Consider the following 18,392-nt stretch of genomic DNA (forward strand, 5'->3'; position numbering starts at 1 on the left):
CCAACCCCTTAAGAATTTTGTAAGTTTCTATAAGATCCCCCCTCAATCTTCTAAATTCTAGCGAGTACAAGCTGAGTCTATCCAGTCTTTCTTCATATGAAAGTCATGACATCCCAGGAATCAGTCTGGTGAACCTTCTCTGTACTCCCTCTATGGCAAGAATGTCTTTCCTCAGATTAGGAGACCAAAACTGTACGCAATACTCCAGGTGTGATCTCACCAAGACCCTGTACAACTGCAGTAGAACCTCCCTGCTCCTATACTCAAATCCTTTTGCTATGAATGCTAACATACAATTCGCTTTCTTCACTGCCTGCTGCACCTTCATGCCTACTTTCAATGACTGGTGTACCATGACACCCAGGTCTCGTTGCATCTCCCCTTTTCCTAAAAGGAGCAAATGTTCTATATTCTACTTATTTCTGGACACATTGATTAATATGGGTGTCAGGGGTTATGGGGTGAAGGCAGGAGAATGGGGTTGAGAGAGGAAGATAGATCAGCCATGATTGAATGGCGGAGTAGACTCGATGGGCTGAATGGCATAATTCAGTTACTAGAACTTATGATCTTATAACATCAAGAGGTGCCACAAGTCTAATTAATAGTGTCATAGTTTGAATTGTGGGGAAAAGACTTGACCTAAAAATCATATGGTGTAAATATTTTGTGCACTGTATGATAGAATTGCATCGTCTAAATATTGGAAACATGCAGACAGCAGGTGCTCGACATAGAGCAAAAAATCATAAGGTCATAAGGAATAGGAATAGGAATAATTAAGCCATTCAGCCCATTAAGTCTACTCCGCCATTCAATCATGGCTGATCTATCTTTCCCTCTCAGCCCCATTCTCCTGCCTTCTCCCCATAACCTCTGACACCCGCACAAGTGAAGAATCTATCTATTTCTGCCTTCATTGACTTTGCCTCCACAGCCTTCTGTGGCAAAGAATTCCACAGATTCACCACCCTCTGACTAAAGATATTCCTCCTCATTTCCTTCCGAAAAGAACGTCCTATAATTCTAAGGCTATGACCACTAGTCCTAGACTCTCCCACCTGTGGAAACATCCTCCCCACATCCACCCTATCCAAGCCTTTCAATATTCTGAGATAGATTAATGAGGACTTTTAAAAAGAGAAACAAATAGAGGAATGTAAAAGCAGTGAAGTCTGAAGAAGGGTCTCGACCCGAAACGTCACCTATTCCTTCGCTCCATAGATGCTGCCTCACCCGCTGAATTTCTCCAGCATTTTTGTCTACTTTAAAAGCAATTGAATACAGCCCAGAGCATTAGGAGATGCTCAGGAGATCAGCATTGCAAGGAGAAAAAAAAATGAGCGGAAAGTACAGATGTATACCCTACTGCAGAACTGGCCAGTTCTAACACTGTGGAAAGAATGAATTGCCTGAAATTGTGGAATTTGATACTGAGTAAATTTGGAAGTATTCTCAAAGTGGAATTAGATAATTGTGTTGCGAAGGTACACAAAAATGCTGGAGAAACTCAGCGGGTGCTGCAGCATGGAGCGAAGGAAATAGGCAACTTTTCGGGCCGAAACCCTATTGTGTTGCGAACATTGACTGTGGAGGTAGTTGGGATGCCTGGTTTTGAGACTATTCAAACAAAGACTGTAGAGATGATTTTAAATGAGAGTACTTTACTGGGCTCTACATCATCTCTCTGTGGAATTGTATTAATCAACCCTGTCACAGCTTCTTAAAAACATTTTAGCCAATGCATTGTAATACTGACATAAATCCTAATGTTATAGTTGGAGAATTACACAAAATTCAATAATATTTTATTCCTGTGTGATTAGTTCTAGTTGTTTGAAACCATTGTCAGGCAATGATTTATTTTGACTTTAGTTTGAATGTGGGCCAGAAGCTCAACTCCAGTGCAGCAGCTTTAGACTTTAGGGATACGACACAGAAACAGTCCCTTTGGCCCACCGTGTCCACGCCGATCAATGATCCCCGCACACTAACACTATCCTACACACACGAAGGGGCTATTTGTAATTATACCAAGCCAATTAGCCGACAAAAATGTACATCTTTGGAGTGCGAGAGGAAACCGGAGATCCCGGAGAAAACCCATGCAGATCACAGGGACAATGTATAAACTCCATACAGCCACGTACAGGTTTGTGGGTTAATTGGCTTCAGTAAAATTGTAAATTGTCCCTGGTCAACGCGGACTTGGTGGGGGGAAGGGCCTGTTTCCTCTATGTATATCGAAACAAAACTAAAGGGAAGTAAACAGTGAAGCACAATTGGGAATCATAGTGTTATACAACATGGAAACAGGCCCTTCAGCCCAATTTGCCCATGCCGACCAAACTGCCCCATCTACACTAGTCCCACTAGTGGGGTTGGACCTCACTGATTTGCCTTTAATTGTTTATATGCATCGCAATTCCTTTAAATATGGAATTTACAAAGTTGGAATAAGACAAATTAGCACACCAGAGCCCATATTCAAATATAAAATAAAAGCAAAACTACTTTGACTGAGATCGTTAATTGTTACTCTTGGAACATTAGCCCTTGCTGACTAATTCACACTCAAATTTTTACTTCAGTTTTCATTATTTGCCAAGTTTTATTTTTTCAATCCAACATAATCTATCTCATCTGTACTATCTTAATGGTATAATTCATTCCTTAGTCCATTGGAATTCATCATGGTTCTTTGACTTATTCCACAGCAACTAGCCCACTTTTCTTCAAAATGGAAATTTGGACCTAGTATAACACTGATCAATGTATTTACATTCACATCCCACAGTATTTGCATCCATCTAGCTGTTATTTCAATCAACTTTTGTATACTCTCTGCTCTGCGGTAAAAACATACCTTGTAAATATGTACACAGGATGCATCTTGGGCTAAATATGCAAATAATTGCACGGATCAGCATATAGAGAGGGGGCGGTTAATGTTTAGTTTAGTTTAGAAACATAGAAACATAGAAATTAGGTGCAGGAGTAGGCCATTCGGCCCTTCGAGCCTGCACCGCCATTCAATATGATCATGGCTGATCATCCAACTCAGAATCCCGTACCTGCCTTCTCTCCATACCCCCTGATCCCCTTAGCCAAAGGGCCACATCTAACTCCCTCTTAAATATAGCCAATGAACTGGCCTCAACTACCTTCTGTGGCAGAGAATTCCAGAGATTCACCACTCTCTGTGTGAAAAATGTTTTTCTCATCTCGGTCCTAAAAGACTCTCCCCTTATCCTTAAACAGTGATACAGCGCGGAAACAAGCCCTTCGGCGAGTCCGCACTGACCAGTGATCCTAGCACTGTAACACTATCCTACACACACTAGTGACAAATTAATTATATTTTATACCAAGCTAATTAACGTACAAACCTGTACGTCTTTGTAGTGTGGGAGGAAACCAAAGATCTTGTAGAAAACCCACGCGGTCATGGGGAGAACGTACAAACTCCATACAGACAGCACCCGTAGTCGGGATAGAACCCGGGTCTCTGGTGCTATAAGGGCTGTATCTACTGCTGCGCCACCATGCTGCTGATTTGAATGTATTGTCTTCTGAATCATTCTTACCATTTTGAAAATGTAACTTTGCCTCAAAGACAATTCTTAAGTGTTCAAACTACCACCTGTAGACTAACTACTTTGTCTTTCACTGACTTTTTCTTTCATCAGTTTTAGACACTGAATTCCATGGAACCATTTAATTTTGAGTCTGAAGAAGCATCTCAACCTGAAACGTCACCCATTCCTTCTCTCCAGAGATGCTGCCTGTCCTGCTGAGTTACTCCAGCTTCTTGTGTCTATCTTCGGTTTAAACCAGCATCTGCAGTTCCTTCCTACACCATTCAATTAATGTTCATTGTGTATTCAAATTAGTAGTTGGGCTTTGAACAAGGGCAGCTTGGTTAAAATGGAAATATTTGGTTATTACTGTCTAGCAATCACCACAACTGACATCTTGAAATTCTGAGCTGAAGGGTAGGTAGAGAAAGTCGTTGAATAATGCATGCATGCAAACAAGATTGATCACAACAGGAAAATGAATCGTCTGAAGTGGGCTGATCAGATGGTGGAAATTTAAAATGCCAAACACATTGTTGTACTTTGGTGTCAGATAAAGCTGAATTAAAGCCGCAGCTGGCCACACAATATGCCAGTGTAGTTGTTGCAGTCAGTTACATCAAAGGAAAGTCATTGAAAGCAAGTCAGTAAAATACAAAACACGGTGCAAGTGCTGGAGTAACTCAGCGGGTCAGGCAACATCTCTGGAGATCATGGATAGGTGACATAATTCAGTTTAGTTTAGTTCAAGTTCAAGTTCAAGAAAGTTTATTGTCATATAACCATATAACCATATAACAATTACAGCACGGAAACAGGCCATCTCGACCCTTCTAGTCCGTGCCGAACACATAATCTCCCCTAGTCCCATATACCTGCGCTCAGACCATAACCCTCCATTCCTTTCCCATCCATATAACTATCCAATTTATTTTTAAATGATAAAAACAAACCTGCCTCCACCACCTTCACTGGAAGCTCATTCCACACAGCTACCACTCTCTGAGTAAAAAAGTTCCCCCTCATGTTACCCCTAAACTTCAGTCCCTTAATTCTCAAGTCATGTCCCCTTGTTTGAATCTTCCCTACTCTCAGTGGGAAAAGCTTTTCCACGTCAACTCTGTCTATCCCTCTCATCATTTTAAAAACCTCTATCAAGTCCCCCCTTAACCTTCTGCGCTCCAAAGAATAAAGCCCTAACTTGTTCAACCTTTCTCTGTAACCGTGTCCCTGATAGGACAATGAAATTCTTGCTTTGCTTCAGCACACAGAACATAGTAGGCATTTACTACAAAACAGATCAGTGTTTAGTTTAGAGATACGATGCGGAAGCATTTGCCCTTCGACCCACCGATCCCCGCACATTAATACTACCCTACACACATTAGAGATAATTTTACATTTACACCAAGCCAATTCACCTATAAGCCTGTACATCTTCAGTGTGGGAAGAAACCGAAGATCTCAGAGAAACCTCACGCATGTGATGGTAGATAGTGAACAAACTGTTTTCTGGAAATGCTGCCTGACCAGCTGAGTTACTCCAGCACTTTGTGTCTTTCTTTGGTAAACCAGCATCTGCAGTATCTCATTATTATATGTAAAACGCAAGGAAGGAGATGCCGGCAATACTCGGAGAAGCCAGCAATGCTCCTGTTAGGAGTGGATAGCGACGAGGGCACTGAGATGTTGGGAGCCTTTGCCATGAGATGGCACCATGAGAACGCAATCTACCAAATCTTTGTCTGTATTTGGCATTGTAAGCATTTGGAAAGCTGTTGTAACCCACTGATCCATCTCAAGAGAAGTGATGAGAGGAGGCAAAAAAGCATTCAAATTGGTAAATACCTTTGTTATTATCCAACCAGATCCTCTTCTCAAGCCCACACACTGGCATTTTTGAGCTGCCTTCTTTCAGGTAGCAACTTTTGGAGTCGCAGTCGCAGAGCAGGGAATAGGCTATTTAGCCTAACTCATCCACGATGCTCCAACTAAGCTAGTCCCATTTACCCACTTTTGGCCTATATCCCATTAAACCTTTCCACAGAGAGTCCAGTAATCGGCAAACTACCTCAAAATGTCTGTGAAACGAGCAGGGTGATGGGGGAAATAATCAACATCTTAATCCCTGGCATTAGTAGAGGGGACTTCTGAGGGTACAAAGTTTAAACATTGTTTCCCAGCCAGGCAGCATAGCTAGAATCACAAGCCAAGGTTTCCGTGCAGTTCCCGGAGGTTGCAGGTGGTTGCCGGAGGTTGCAGGTAGTAGACGCAGGTAGGGAGACTGACAAAAACTCTGGGAACCGCACGGAAACCTTGGGTGGGGCGCAAAGTCTACAGAGGTTTCCGTTCAGGTTTCCTAAGTGGGACAGGGGCATTACTGTGATTGAACATTGCCCAAATGGACACAATGAAACTCAGCTGGTCAGGCAGCACCTCTGGAGACCATGGATAGGTGATGCGTAGGAGGGAACTGCAGATGCCGGTTTACACCAAAGATGGACCCAAAATGCTGGAGTAACTTAGCGGGACAGACAGCATCTCTGGCGGGAAGAAATGGGTGACGCTTCTGAAGATTAGAAAGGTCACCCATTCTTTCTCGCCAGAGTTGCTGCCTGTCCTGCTGAGTTACTCCAGCATTTTGTGTCTATTGATGTTTCAGGTTGAGGCCCTTCTTTTGCCCTCTGGATTTGGGGACACTTGCAAACCTCTGTGGCACATTGCCGCTGTTGGGCTGATCAAAGTGGGACACAAATGATGATGCAATTTTTGTGACATTCAATAGACAATAGACAATAGGTGCAGGAGTAGGCCATTCGGCCCTTCGAGCCAACACCACCATTCAATGTGATCATGGCTGATCATCCACAATCAGTACCCCGTTCCTGCCTTCTCCCCATATCCCCTGACTCTGCTATCTTTAAGAGTCCTATCTAGCTCTCCAGTTTCCAGAGAACCGGCCCCCACTGCCCTCCACCGAGGCAGAGAATTCCACAGACTCACAACTCTCTGTATGAAAAAGTGTTTCCTCATCTCCGTTCTAAATGGCTTACCCCTTATTCTTAAACTGAGAACGTAAATGCCCTTGGTTCTGGAATCCCCCAACATCGCGAACATGTTTCCTTCCTCTAGCGTGTCCAAACCCTTAATAATCTTATATGCTTCAATAAGATCCTCTCTCATCCTTCTAAATTCCAGAGTATACAAGCCTGAGCTATGGCGCTATATAGAGGCATTCTTCACAAAGGTGTAACATAATTCCACTTATCTGGAAAAATAGAGAATTAATCTAGACTGCTGGACTACGGTTGCCTCTTGCACATAAGCTACTGAACTAAAACTGATTATCCGATCATTTGTTTCCATTAATCTTTGTGTCTTCTGCTTGCGTAATGCATGCACAGACTAAAGTTGTAGGACAACATCTACTTGATCTAATTTGTTTGTGCACGCAATGGTTGATTGCATTCGTTGAAACAGGGCGGACCACGTGAAGGTTGCAATCTTCAACCCCAATTTTTGTGTGAAAGCTTGCTGCGTGTGTGTTTGCAAATTAGTTGCTGCCTTTGTTTCACCATCATGATTGCACTTCACAAGCAAAGCATTTACAAACAACCTGGTTAGATGGTAGTGATGAATGCAAATGGTATCTTTATTACATCCTGTATATAGTCAAGGAATGGGAAAGATGCACGCAAGATTACTTTTATTGGAAAAATAATAATCAAATAGGTTAAAAGGAATTTTTGCTCCAAACTGTAGGATGAGGCGGATGTTCGGCAGCCTGGTTCGGCAACTCGAATGCCCGGGTATGAAGAAGATTGCAAAGAGTGATGAACACGGCCCAGTCCATCACTTAAAGGAGCCTGAAAACTGTAACAAGCATGTTCAGGAGCCACTTCTTTCCTACAGCCATTAGACTATTAAACACTACAACCTCCAAATAGATTCTGAACTATACAGACTTGTTCCGTTCAGTTTAGTTTATTATTATATGTACCAAAGTACAGTGAAAAGCTTTTGTTGCGTGTTATCCAGTCAGCGGAATGACAATATATAATTACAACCGAGCCAGTTACAGTGTATGGATGCACGATAAGGGAATAACATTTTAGTGCAAGGTGAAGCCAGTAAAGTCCGATCAAAGATAGTCTGAGGGTCACCAGAGGGGTAGATAGTAGTTCAGGACAGCTCTCTAGTTGTGGTAGGATGATTCAGCTGCCTGATAACAGCTGGGAAGAAACTGTCCCTGAATCTGGAGGTGTGCGTTTTCACACTTCTATGCCCAAGTTATGACTTTGCACTATTATTGTTTATTTATACTGAACACTCTTGACGAATCATAACTGATTCTAAGAACTCAATACTCGTAAATTGGGGAAACAAGGAAATGCAGATGCTGGAATCTTAAGCAAAACACACAGTGCTGGAGTAACTCAGTGGGCCAGGCAGCATCTGTGGAGGGATGGGTGACATTTTGGGCCAGTGCTCTTCTTTAGGTTAATTGTGCCACACTCTTAGAGTGGTGATGATGTTACTGCATGTATGGTTAAATCGGTCCATGCCCACCACAAATTGGAGCAACAGCACCTCGTATTTCACTTGGGTAGCTTGCACCCCAGCGGTATGAACATTGACTTCTCGAACTTCAATCAGCCCTTGCTTTCCCTCTCTCTCCATCCCCTCCCCCTTCCCAGTTCTCCCACCAGTCTCACTGCCTGCAACTACATTTTACCTCTGTACCGCCCACTCCCCCAGCATCAGTCTGCAGAAATGGTCTTAACCCGAAACGTCACCCATTCCTTCTCTCCAGAGATGCTGCCTATCCCGCCGAGTTACTTCAGCATTTTGTGTCTACTAACCTATATCAATTATTTGTTTTAAGGTGTGGATTTTAGGATTGCTTCTGTTTTTCTACAAAAAATACCCACAGCTTAGATCTGCACTATCAGAGAAAAGCAAGAAGGCTTTTTAAAAGTATCCTTTTCCTTACTAATCTACACCAAGCTTTGTCATTGCCAATCCTTATCAAGCTTGTTCTTTGAAGTGACATTTAAATAAAACAAGTGTCACAAGTAATTAAATCATTGTCGACATAAGCTTTGCTGCATACAACACGAGGGAAGCTTTGACACATTTTCTAAAATGTCATGTAAAATTATCCGTGCAGTGTGCAATCTCCAAGAGAAATCTCTGGCCGTTTTTTTTCCAATTGTGTATGCGCCGCTGTACAGATGAATATCATTGATATGCAGTTTTGAATGTCTGGGATCAGATAACTTTATCAGGATGCAGAATAAAAGTTGCAATTTTACTTCGGAGTCACGTGAGTGACTACGTGAAGACCCCGTCCAGTACTCATGCGTGTATTATCGTTTATCGCATTGCGTGATGACTGGCAGGGTGAACGTGATTCTCCTGCCAGCAACAGACCTGAGGTAAGTTTTAAAAAAAAACAAAAAAACTTTCAGGTTAAATCTTCTTGCAGGAAGCTCTACTTAGGGGTCCTGCTAAAAGTCCAGGGCAAAGTCGGGACGGAGGGGAAACCCCAGTCTCGAACTTCAGGGAACCCTGGTCACGGGGAATCCCGCCCACGGACCTAGGCGCTCGGAACCGCGGAATGCGGGTAGCGAGCGGAGGTGGATTCACCTTTGAGCCGCTGGCAGTAGAACCAGCGGCTTCATATTGGTGGAGAACCCGCTCGGGAGACCGCGGGAAGCGGGGAGCGGACGGCGGCGGATTCACCTTCGAGCCGCTGGCAGTGGAGCCAGCGGCTTCATATTGGTGCCGGGGACACCTGGACAGCCGCCCCGGAGACCGCGGGAAGCGGGGAGCGGATGCGGTGGATTCACCTTCGAGCCGCTGGCGGTGGTGCCTGCGGCTTCATATTGGTGCCGGGGACACCTGGACAGCCGCTCCGGAGACCGTGGAATACTGGGAGCGACCCGAGAACCCGCTCCTTAGACTGCGGGGTGCGAGAAGCGGACGGCAGTAAATACTGTGCCGCTGGCAGTTAAACCAGCGGCTTCATATACCCCCCCCGAAGCAGGATACCCCCCCCCCCCCCCCGACTTTGTAAATTGCGGCTATCCCTTTTATAGGGACCGCGGGGATATCCCGGCTGCAGTTACTGCGGGGATACCCTGATCGGTGGGGGGGGGGGGGGGGGGGAGAGAAAGCCCCGACTGGAGAACACCGTGGAGAAGCCCTGTTATAAGGGACCGCGGAGAAAAAGCTCGGGGGAGAAATAACCCGCAATGGAAGTGTTTCTACAAGGACCACAGAGGGAACCCCAGCTGTAACAAACCACGACCACGAGCCCCGCAGCAGAAGGTTTTCAAAAAGGACATGCAGGTAAATTCCTTACTCGAAGGTCATTTTGTGCTATTTTGTGAGAATATGTTACAGGAATGGACCGCATCCAGACTGACTGCGGAGGAACGCGGAATTGCGGGCAGTCAGCAGCTGTAGACTGCACCTGGATCGCTATTGATCAGCAGTTCCCGACCTGGCACCTGCACAGTCGGAATCGACACCTCAGACTGGTGGGAAAGCCAAGCAGAAGTCGGACAGGCCGAAGACTCGGACGAGTCAGGCTGTGAAGACTCACCGCCGGCGGGAGCAACTGTGATCGCATATCCCGCATGGAGCGGTTGATGGATCAGGAGCTCCAATGTGACATGCTCTGGTATATGGAGTCTAGTCACCAGGGGGTCCTAGGACGCCCATGGCAGCACCTTATTGAGGGCTGCATAATGCATCTCGCTCGACAGAGGGGAGCATTAGGAGTCACTTCTGGGCTGACTCTGAAGACAGGGGTTTGGCTGAAGATATCACAAGTGTGCAGGGGGTGCAGGAACAACACTACCAGCAGCAGGAGCTCGACGAGTGGCCATCGGGTTCAGAAAGGCCACATCATCACCCAAGACCTCACATCTTCGGCGGCAGCACCCCTACGCACCCACCAGCAAACCACGATGAACTGAAGCTGGTGAAAGCTCGAAGGCCGTACAACCAGGACAAAGGTCTTTTTTAGGCCACAGCCCAGAACAGCCTTCCTGGAAGATGTGCCAACCTCGTACTCGAGCTCCTCTACCTCCCAGGAGCAGATGTAAAATCATGCACACATGTTTGAGGCAGCTCCTGGGTCGGGTTGCAAAAGTCCTTCCATTCGGATAAAGGTATGGAACCTCATCGATGATGTCTCCTGTCATGGATACAAGTTGGTAATATTAAACTGGTTTGAATATTTACACTGGTTTGGGATAACACTAGATTAGTTTATACTGCACACAGGTATGGTTGGAGTTGCCTTTCAAGACAAAGCTCACAAGAATGGGATGTGGACTGATCATTGTCAACAGCCTCAACCCGCATGTGCAGTATAGACTTTTCTGAATAACTTCCATGTGATCATTTCCGCTCACAGGGTTGAAGATATTTGAAATTTAACTGGATGAGGCAACGATACACTCAGCAGCGTTGCAAAATGGGCTAACTCCAGTTTCCAGATTATTTACCAAATCACTACTATCTGCACAGAGCTAACAAATAAGTAGCATGGCCAATCTGGATGATATTGAACATACTGTATTTTACTAAATTAGCCTTATCAGCCACATAGCTATATTTGAGGAATTGGTTCTCACCCATCCAGTTAAATTTAAATTAAGTTGTTACCAACTGAAACTATTGATTATTGGGATACAATCATCCATTTATTGGTCTGGGATCAGCTCTGAGACAAAAAAATTAGACTTCTGCTATTTTTAGCTGAAACAATCAAAGTCACAATGATGGACAGCTTTGCTCCACTAAAACCTCTTATCCGTAAATCTTCAGTCATTTCCAAACTGATGCTATTGCCCAAAGATGGGTAATTTACTAATACCATCTCTAGTTACGGAGGCAGATGGGATTAGCATGAGTTATCAAGTGTTCAGTCATGGTATCAACTGCCAATGGACACCAGGTGCATTCTGTGCATTAAAGGGTGTGTGGATATGCATATACGGCATGCACAAGTCCAAGGTGATACACTTTGGTGGTGGTATATGTTAATCACAAAGGTACAATCAAATCAAAGTATCCGGTGATAGTTTTACCAAACCGCATTTAGCACTGGTGTATTATTATGCAAAATCAATGACAACACAGAATGAATGTGTGATCACAAAGTATTTAATGACAATGTGGATTGATAGAACACTAACTATTGAGTTGCTTGCATCCAGTTTCAATCAACAGTGAACGAGGCATACAGTGGCGAAGGGTGCATTCTCGCTACACTAGGAAGGAATGTTCTTTTATGTCTACCTCCATTTGGCCTCAATAGACGGGTCTTGCAAAATTCAGCAAGATTCCCGCTTCCAGGTTTTCATAGTACCTGCCTGGGTTATATACCTATGGCTCCTGCTGAGGCGAAGAATGAACATAAAACCTTACATGGTTAATTCCGGATAAAAAGATGCTGGTTCAGTTGTGATGTTGAAACCATCCTCTGCATGATATATCAATTCATAGACTTTCAGACTCTGAGAGACCGTTTCTGCGGCTCGGGTTGTCAAACCATAAGCGTTAAGAGTGCTCACTACAGATTGCAGGGATAGCACCAAATAGCAGCAATCTGCATAGGAACGACTCACCCTCTGATATCCAGAATATGAAGGTATTGTCAGCTTAAAACCTTCCAGGCTTAGGGACGCAGAGATATGGGTTGTTAACATTGTACTACGTCACTTCACCGATGGGCACCAGCAACTTCCCTGTCCATGGTCATACTCACGTACTAGTGATTACGCCATGGCACTGAGTACAGCGCTATGGGTCCAGTCATTGCAACACTGGATAGGATGATCATATCTGCGGGCTATAATAACATGTTTTGTTTATGATTAATCAAGCAGATTAGACAGGGACACAAGACCAAACTAGATGTTGCATATCCCATGGACCTTGGGTTGCGTGTGATCACGCATTTACACCAGTATGTCAAGGTTCCTAAGAGCCTTATAGACTGACAGCAATATTATTAGTTACATAAAATCTTGTTAGAAGGAATCACTACAAACCTTCTCCAGATGGTTATATGGGTCTGGCATATACAGGAGTGTACATTGACATTGAGTCTCACTCCACCAGGACCGCTATACCTCAGCAGCAGGGATGGACCACATCCTAGCGGTTGCAGTATGGTCAAACTATTGATCTGTCCAAATATTCAGAATAAACCTATTGCCAGATCAGGGGTATTTGCCAACTCTATGCTAGGTATGGTTCATACTTCCTCCAGGTTGAGGGAGGTTACTATTGCCATTATTATTCATTAACAGCATCAACACGTCTATATCTATGTCATGTCTGAATGCATTCTTAATGTTCACTCATCATTGGCCTACCGATGCAGTGTATGACGCCTGGACTCAGTTCCACGGCATGAAATCACAGAGCTTTAAAATCTTCACGTAGTCACTCACGTGACTCCGAAGTAAAATAGTAAGATTAAACGAGAACTTACCAGTTTGAAGTTTGATCTTTATTTTATGAGGAGTAACGTTGAGGGATTACGTGCCCTCCACGCCCACCCTCGATCATAAAGTTCAACTGGTATTATGGTTCTCTTATCTTACTATGTTCAGTTCAATAACTGTTATCTGTGATTTCACACCGCTGCTTTGAAGATTGAGACGCATGCGTACTGGACGGGGTCTTCACGTAATCCTTCAACGTTACTCCTCATAAAATAAAGATCAAACTTCAAACTGGTAAGTTCTCGTTTAATCTTACTATATCACACGGCCATATGGGCAGGATAAATAGTATAGGTTCATTGCAATGGGTGCTTAATAGGTGGCGTGGTTTGGTCAACCAAATGGCCTATTTTTATGCTGTAATAGCCTCTGGCCTCTATATTTACCTATCAAACCCTGAGTCTGAACAAAATTTCTACCTTGAAACTCGATGAAAATGAACGAAAGGTCCAGCTTTTTGAGGTAGCACCTTTCTTTGGCTAAAGTCATTACTGCAACATAAAGTCTATATTTTTAAGGATATAGTTAATTTATTGTATGTTTTTGCATTCGTTTCAACAATTACTGCAAAGTTTAGATCTCATAAATATCAACTGTTAGATGTGTGAATGAGTGCATGAGGAACATTCAAAATCTAAGTGGACACCATATTCCCAGACATTAGTTTAGTTTAGGGATACAGCACAAAAACTGACCCTTCGGCCCACCGAGTCCGCGCTGACCAGTGATCCCCGTACGCTAGGACTACCTTACAGACACTGGGGACAATTTACAATTTAACCTAAGCCAATTACCCTACAAAGCTGTATGTCTTTGGAATGTGGGAGGTGATGGGGAGAGCATCCAAACTCCGTACAGATAGCACCTGTAATCATGATGGAACCTGGGTCTCTGGCGCTGTAAGGCAGCAACTCTATAGCCTCCTATTCTCTAATTAAGAGTTTTCTTCAAGTTGTTTGTGGTTTATTGTTTAAAAATTGCAAGTCGATTGCAAGCAAGGGGCATTGCATTCATTCAGTGTTTCTCTATTTTTCTCCTAGTTACTGTGATATAGTAATTGAGCGAGAGATACTGATGCAGAAGTATATTCATCTGGTTCAGATAGTGGAAACGGAGAAAATCGCAGCCTATCAACTGCGGCAGCAACTTGAGGATCAAGACACTGAAATTGAAAGATTGAAAGCTGAGGTCAGTAGTATCAACAAATAAAACTGTTTTGTATTGATAGATAGCTGGAAAGGAAAAAAATAGATGGATATTTCATTCTCTTCTCCATTCTGCTTTACTCCAATGACATGGACAGCGGCTTTATCACGACTAACTCACAAATTCTCAGTATCTTTGACAATGATAAACCATTTAGCTTAATGGTTTAAAGAGTTAAGGGCAGTGATTCCACATCTCAAATTTTTTTTTCCTGAAATAGAATCCCACATTTCCTGGAATTTGTTGGTATTTCCTGAAATGTTCAAAAACGCTTCCTGGGTGTTATTTGTTGTTGTTTTTCTTTCATGGGCACACGTTAACAACACAGCAATCAAACTCAGACAAAGAACACAGATAGCCTCTAATTAGCCTCAAACTAAACTACCTGGTAGTGACCACTCCCTCCCTCTCCCTCTCCCCTCTCTTACTCCCCCTCCCCTCTCTCATTCCCCCACTCTCTTTCCCCCTCTCCTTCTCTCTCTCTTCCCTCCCCCCTCTCTTTCCCCCTCCCCCTCCGTCTATCTCTCCATCCCCCTTCCCATCTCTCTCTCCCCCCTCCTCCTCCGCCCTTCTCCCCTCTCTCTATCCCCTCCCTTCACTCCCCACCCTCTCTCCCCTCCCTCCCTCCCTCCTTCGCAGCATTGGAAGGCCTGCAATGGGGGGGGGGGGGGGGGGGGGGTAGGCGTGGGCCCAGCTGGAGTGACGCCTGGTGTCGGGGTCACGGCCGCTGCCAGGACTGAGTTCAGAGTCAGTCGTTCCTGTTCCCTTTCCCGCCCAGCGACGGGAGAACGGCCTCTCTAGACCGCTGGCAAGCGGACCCACTCCCTGGACGACAGGCTGACCGGCGGCGAGGCTCCAACGCACGGATGCAGGTCATTGCCCGGATGGGCAGACACCTAATCCCTGGGCCCGGAGGAGAGGGCACTCCTTTTTTCTTCCCTAATTATCCCGCGGGCTGGATTGGACCCCTTGGCGGGTAGTTTGACACTCCTGATATAAAACAAGCGTGGACCCGTTGGGTCCGACTCCCCCTCCCCCAACGCAATAATCCACCACTCATCCAGACACGAGGTGATGTAGTGAAAATGGTGATCTGATCCCGCCCGGGCCCACTGCGCACGGGCGGGGAGACGACGTTATTTTGCGTCCCTACCACATCACCGGCGCCATATTCAATTGGACGCGGCTGATGGGCCTCCCCCAAGTGCCTATTGTCTATTCCTTCAATAGACAATAGACAATAGGTGCAGGAGTAGGCCATTCGGCCCTTCAAGCCAGCACCGCCATTCAATGTGATCATGGCTGATCATCCCCAATCAGTACTCCGTTCCTGCCTTCTCCCCATATCCCCTGACTCCTCTATTTTTAAGAGCCCTGTCTTGAAAGCATCCAGAGAACCTGCCTCCACCGTTCTAAATGGCTTACTCCTTATTCTTAAACTGTGGCCCCTAGTTCTGAACTCCCCCAACATCGGGAACATGTTTCCTGCCTCTAGCGTGTCCAAACCATTAACAATCTTATATGTTTCAATGAGATCCCCTCTCACCCTTCTAAACTCCAGAGTGCACAAGCCCAGCTGCTCCATTCTCTCAGCACATACCAGTTCTGCTATCCCGGGAATTAACCTACGCTGCACTCCCTCAATAGCAAGAATGTCCTTCCAAAAATTAGGGGACCAAAACCGCACACAATTCTCCAGGTGTGGTCTCACTAGGGCTCTGTACAACTGCAGAAGGACTTCTTTGCTCCTATATTCGATTCCTCTTGTAATAAAGGCCAACATGCCATTCGCTTTCTTCACTGCCTGTTGTACCTGCATGCTTACTTTCATAGACTGATGTACAAGGACCCCCAGATCCCATTGTACTTCCCCTTTTCCCAACTTGACGCCATTTAGATAGTAATCTGCCTTCCTGTTTTTGCTACCATGCTGACTCGGACCGATCCTGTTACTGCTATCCAAATGTTCGACTATCTCATCTTTTATAATTGACTCCAGCAGCTTCCCCACCACCGATGTCAGGCTAACTGGTCTCTAATTCCCTGTTTTCTCTCTCCCGCCTTTCTTAAAAAGTGGGATAACATTAGCTACCCTCCAATCCACAGATCCTGAGTCTATAGAACATAGGAAAATTATCACCAATGCATCCACGATTTCTAGAGCCACTTCCTTAAGTACCCTGGGACGCAGACCATCAGGCCCTGGGGATTTATCAGCCTTCAGTCCCATCAGTCTATCCAACACCATTTCCTGCCTAATGTGGATTTCCTTCAGTTCCTCCGTCACCCCAGATCCTCTGGCCACTACTATATGAGGAAGATTGTTTGTGTCCTCCTTAGTGAAGACAGATCCAAAGTACCTGTTCAATTCATCTGCCATTTCCTTGTTCCCCATAATAAATTCACCTTTTTAGGTTTCAAGGGTTCAACTTTGGCCTTAACTAATTTTTTCCTCTTCATATACCTAAAGAATTTTTTACTATTCTGCTTTATATTCTGCTTCAACATGGAAACACATATTAAGGGCCTGTCCCACTTAGGCTATTGTTTAGGCGACTACAGGCAACTATGCTGTCGCCATATGGTCGCCAGGGTGTCGTCTGTATGGTCGTGAGTCGTCTCCTCAGTCGCCCAATGACTCGTAGCGTCTTTCTGGTCGCCGTTGGATTTTCAATATGTTGAAACATTTTCGGAGACAGTCGGCGACAATGGGTTTGACGCCAATGAGCATAACTTGACTTCTCCTGACGTAGGTGCTGCCGTAGATGTCGCCAGGTTAACGTAGGTTGTCGCCAGGTGACGTAGGTTGTCGCCGGTGCTGACTTTGTTTTGTTTTGTTAAGGTAATGATTCTATTTCAAATTTTATGTTGAAGGGGTGTCCAGTTTCAGAAACAGCTTCTTCCCTATAGCCATCGGGCTATTAAACACGACAACCTCTGCCAAGATCTGAGCTCCATAGACTATTATTATTATTGCACTATTAATTTTTGTTTATATTTATGCGTACGTGTGTGTGCGTGCGTGTATGCTTATATATATGTTTATATTTATATATATGTACGTGTGTATGTGTGAGTATGTGTATATATATATACACAAACTGAACTTTTTTCCTTGTTTATTATATTGTTTACAGTGTATTATGTTTAAATATTCTGTTGTGCTGCAGCAAGTAAGAATTTCATTGTTCTATCTGGGACACATGACAATAAAACATTCTTGACTTGACTCTTGAGGTTAAACTGTGTGACTAGACCGACAGTTTGAATCATTTGGCTTTCCATTTAATTTGGAGAAGCCACAGTATTTGTAAAGATTACTGTGAAGGTGTTGCAACAGTAGAGGATACCTGGAAATTTTGCCACGTAATGATGATGTCTTGTATTGTAAGAGTGGGGAAATAGTGCAGGGATCTGTGCTGGGACCTGTAGTTTGTGATATCTACACTCGGCTTAGATGTAAATGTGGATGGATCGATGAGTTGCTCAGTAAGTCGGCCGATTGCTGCAAAATTGATCGAGTTGCGGACAATGAGAAAGGTTTTCAAAGTACACAGCAATATATAGATCAGATACAGAAATGTGCGGTGGAACGGCAGATGGAGTTTAATCCGAGCAATTGTAGATGTTGCACATTGGGCGGTCAAATGTAAAGGGAAAATATACAAATTAATGGGATGACTCTTAACCCCATTGATATACAGAGGGATCTTGGGGACCAAGTCCATAGCTTCTTGAAAGTGACAATAGAGTGGTAGAGAAGGCCAATGATATGCTTGCCTTCATTGGTTGGGGCATTATGAGTCAGGAATAGTTCAGCATCATGTTATTCAGCATTCTAAATGTTATTGTACTTATTGTATGATCAGTGTAGGACAGAAATGTCAGGAGCAAAATATGACTAATGATAGCAAAAGGGTAGTTTCATTAAATGTCTTGAAATGCAAAAAGTGGCAGCTTTTATGGTGGAGATTGACTCTGAACGTGTGAGCTAATGGAAGCAATGATTCATTAGAATTAATAATTTGTTTAGAAGCCTGACAGTAATCAGGATAAACACTGACAACAGACAAAACAT

General features: G+C 44.3%; 1 protein-coding gene across 1 annotated transcript in view; it reads left to right on the top strand.

Annotated features, from left to right (window-relative positions):
• rasgrf2 (Ras protein specific guanine nucleotide releasing factor 2) overlaps nt 1-18,392 on the top strand; it is a 225,554-nt gene that overhangs the window by 45,498 nt on the left and 161,664 nt on the right. Inside the window, exon 3 of the mRNA XM_033018742.1 lies at nt 14,149-14,296. Coding sequence (XP_032874633.1) covers nt 14,149-14,296 — 148 coding nt within the window. The remainder of the gene's footprint in view (nt 1-14,148; nt 14,297-18,392) is intronic.

Source organism: Amblyraja radiata, chromosome 3 (assembly GCF_010909765.2).
Source record: "Amblyraja radiata isolate CabotCenter1 chromosome 3, sAmbRad1.1.pri, whole genome shotgun sequence".
NCBI classification, from domain to species: Eukaryota; Metazoa; Chordata; class Chondrichthyes; order Rajiformes; family Rajidae; genus Amblyraja; species Amblyraja radiata.